Raw genomic sequence first — 3987 nt, 5'->3', positions numbered from 1 at the left:
AATAATAAATTATTTCTATATTAATTATATTCAATATTTCTATATTAATTATATTTAATAATAAATTAACAATATGAAAGATATTATAATCATATATTTCCTTTCTATACATGTTTCATTTCAAAATGTGAAAAATTAAAATTTCTTTCCAAACATGTTCCATTAATTCCGTTAAACTTTAGTAATTGGGACATAGGAGAAGTATCCATTTGTAATATAAAAACAATAACGCTAAGTACCCACATAAAGAACTAGAAGGAAAAAGCACAATTATACAAATTATATAAATACTTTATCATTACTATAATTTTTCTCATTCATTGATTATATAAATTATAAATTATTGTTACACGGAAAGAACGATTTTGCTAAAATATTAAAAAATTTAACTTAAAGATAGGAGAGACCGGATCTCATTGGCAGTTTTCACAATTTTGACATTAGATTTTTTTAAACAATTAATTATTATGATTAAAATATATCAATATGTTAAATAGAACTTTTCTCTACATTTTCATACCAGTAATGGTTCTATACACTGTATAATTTCTTCAATAAATGAAATACGAATATGCTGCATTGTGTCATCAAAAGTCGGACAAATTTCAATTTAAATTTTTCGCTATATTGTGACCTTCATCAAAGGTTATTGTTGGCGTCCGAGAAAGCCTGATGCTTCTAGTAAAGAGTCATATTCTCACATATTCTCAAAATGGCCACGATGTTGAAATCAAGTGCGGAATATAATCGAAGAGTCGAAGACCTTCGCACTGAACTTCAGCAACAGAAATAATTCGATTCTTTGGATATCCGAGATCAATCATTTATGACGTTGTGGCAAAATATACGGCTTTAGAACAGTCCAACGAAGATGCCAGCGAGGAAGAGTCACTCGAAAGAATGCGAGGACTCCTGCAATCGTTGAAAGGGCTCAAACGCTGATTTCAAACCCAGGGCAATCGTTGCAAAAATTAGCATCGATTGTTGGTATAAGCGAGTCAACAATGTATCGAATTACCGAGGAGGACCTTCGTTACAAATCGTTACAAATCGTTAAAAATACGACAGATGCGCCCTGAAGTTGTCAGGACAAGCTGAGTTGCTCCCATTCTGACCTCCCAACAACCCAGATTTAAATCCTTTGGACTACTATGTATGGAGCATATTTAAATCACAAACAAGTACCAGCATCCCAATGTCATTAAGGACCGTTATTGAGGCAGCATTTATCAGCATGGACGCTACATTATAGCATGCGAACGCTTCAGACCGAGAATAGAGGCCGTCATTAAAGCTAATGGATGATATATCGAATAATGTGTTCTACAGGGATTCCCTAAGTGCCATGTAAAAGGATTTTTTATAATATTTAATTTTTCATTAAAAATATTTTGTTTAAAGAAATTGTTCGATTTGTCCAGATTTTAGTGACGTACCCTGCCTAGTTAATTTGCCCCAATATGTGGGATAAATTGATACATATCACAGTATAAATTGCCTCTAAAATAAATTATATTAAACTAACAAAAATATAATAGGAAAATAATAGAAATAAAAATTAGATAATAGATATGTACTTTTTAATAAAAATTGTATCTTCCAAAGTTATTTTGTGATCAAATAGTAAATTAAATATTGTTACAGAAAAATGTAAATTATTTTAATTCTACCTCATGTTAATATAAAAACATTGTAAATATAAAGCGTTTGGTTAGTGTTAAATTGTAATTAAATGTTCATACGTGCAAGTTAACCTAATCTTTTCTTACGATATGAGCCAACACACCCCATCCAATTTTAATCATTTGTAATACTTGTTTGATTTAAATAAAACTTAGAGAGAAACATTTATATTGTAAAAAAATATTTTGCAATACTTTTCCATTGTTTCCTTTATCATAAATACGTAAATGGAACGCTAATTTGTCTCTTATGTCAACACACAAGTTTCTCCTAATTTAAAAATAATTTTTGAACTATCTAATTTAAAAATAATTTTTGAACTATCAGATAATTATGTAGAACGCTGAAGCTGTTTGCTAAAATAACAAATTTTTTTACTGCTGTTTTCATTATGCCGAAATTTTTTACATAATTATTTTAATGTTTAACAGAATTATTTTTCTTAAATACGAAAAATGCTACTTAATGGTCAAAGAGATGTTAAACTAATAAATATACATGTTCTTTAAATGAATTTATCTAAAAAATATGATTACACTTTGTTACTATCGGACTATCAAGACAATTCATCTGAAATATTAATAATCTTTCCATATTTAATTATGTATATTTTAAAACCTGTGAAATTATTACGAAAAATATTACCTGGGCCAGGAGTCGAATCAGGATCTCTAATATTCCGTATGAACATTGTAAACCTTAGCCCAAGGCCTTAGTAATATTCTTTGCAATAAATAATATGTACAGAGACTTATTTCTGAAATTTTTATTTATGTATGCAAAAAAAAGTATATGTAGACAATCAAACTGTAGACAATAATTTTAGTGCGCAAACAAACTGTCGGCAAAAGATGTAGGCAAATAATACTATAGGCAAATAGGATTTTTCCATTATTTTGTATCAAGCTAAATTTTTAGATATTTCAGTAAAATCGTTCTTTCCGTATAAACTTATATAGATGTGAATAATTTTAAAGATTATAAAAATTAACCTTGTTAATGAATTTGTAACCAAAATGGAACATGTCCATTCCGCGGAATTCCAATGGCCGAAGTGACATTTGCAAAAGAAACTGATAAATCTGTAATATAATATAATTCTTGTCAAAAGGTATTATAATATAATATATAAAATTACTTAAAAATTATTTATACTTAGAAAAGTATTAAAAAATTTATTTCACCTGTTCACGAGTTTCCATAAAGCGTTTGAGATCTGTTAATTTATGTACCAAAGCTTTAGTTTCTTGCACCTGAAATAATATAAAGTTTATATTATTAGGTATAAAGGTTATGTTATTTATTATGTTATTTATGATTTTAAAACTTATAATAATTGTATCTATCAATCTATAATCGCATAGACTCAAATAACAAATAGTCTTCCAAAATCACATGTGCAAAGTGTATGCTCATATTATTTTGGCGAAACTCTAACAATAATCTAACATGATCTATCGTCTCAGTTATATGTTGTCTACGAAATGTTGTCTACGATACATGGAGTAAGAAGTAAGAATAAGATAAAATTAATTTATCAGAATCGAATGTGAGAAGAATCATCAACTATTATTGGTCAATATATTATTCTCTTACTTTTTACCGTGTGTTGTAGATGACACATTAAATATTTTACAAACAAAATATTTTAAAAAATATTTTAACAAAAACATAAGGTAATAAAACGTAAGCAATAAGAAAATCTGCCTGTTCTACAATAGGATCGCAAGTAGGATCGTAAGCCGTAAGAAATTGGTCAACAGTTATTGTAAGTGTGAGAAGAATAATCGACTATGATTGATTAATTTCTTACTACGGCTCATCACTTACGACTCTATTGTAGAACAGATATCTACAATAAATAGTAGTAGTAGAGGCTGTAGACACGTCGAGAATAAGCTGGTTATTCAACCTAGCCAGAAATGGGTAATCGATCAACATCAAATCGATGCTGATTCACTTGATGTTCATTCAACATTGATTGACATTAATTCGATATTGATCGATCAATAATTGGGGAATAAGAATAAATCCGTAACTAAAATGGATTTTAACCATTATCTAATAATAAGATCAAAATATTTGTATTTAAATTATTTGAATAATTTTTTTAAAAAGAGCCAGTGTTGGCTATTTTTATGCTCTTTTTATCTAACAATTCGATTATTTTCACAGTATTTCTTTTTATCAATTTTTATTTATATTTTCTAAAAAAAAAGTTTTAAGTCATCTTGGAGAAAGAGAGAGAGAGAGAGAGAGAGAGAGAGAGGAGGAGAGAAGAAGAAAGGAAAAAGGAAGAGAGAA

At 28.2% G+C, this 3987-nt stretch overlaps 1 protein-coding gene across 1 annotated transcript in view; it reads right to left on the bottom strand.

Annotated features, from left to right (window-relative positions):
* Nucleotides 1-104: 104 nt before the first annotated feature.
* LOC105621453 overlaps nt 105-3987 on the bottom strand; it is an 8474-nt gene continuing 4591 nt past the window's right edge. The window contains exons 2-4 of the mRNA XM_012202921.1: nt 2868-2936; nt 2676-2765; nt 105-251 (exon numbers count right to left, since the gene is read on the bottom strand). Of these exons, the coding sequence (XP_012058311.1) occupies nt 105-251; nt 2676-2765; nt 2868-2936 (306 nt within the window). The remainder of the gene's footprint in view (nt 252-2675; nt 2766-2867; nt 2937-3987) is intronic.

The sequence above is a fragment of the Atta cephalotes genome (assembly GCF_000143395.1).
Source record: "Atta cephalotes unplaced genomic scaffold scaffold00033, whole genome shotgun sequence".
In the NCBI taxonomy this organism is placed as follows: domain Eukaryota; kingdom Metazoa; phylum Arthropoda; class Insecta; order Hymenoptera; family Formicidae; genus Atta; species Atta cephalotes.
The sequence above is the reverse complement of the archived record's forward strand: the minus strand, read 5'-3'. Positions and strand labels throughout refer to the sequence as shown.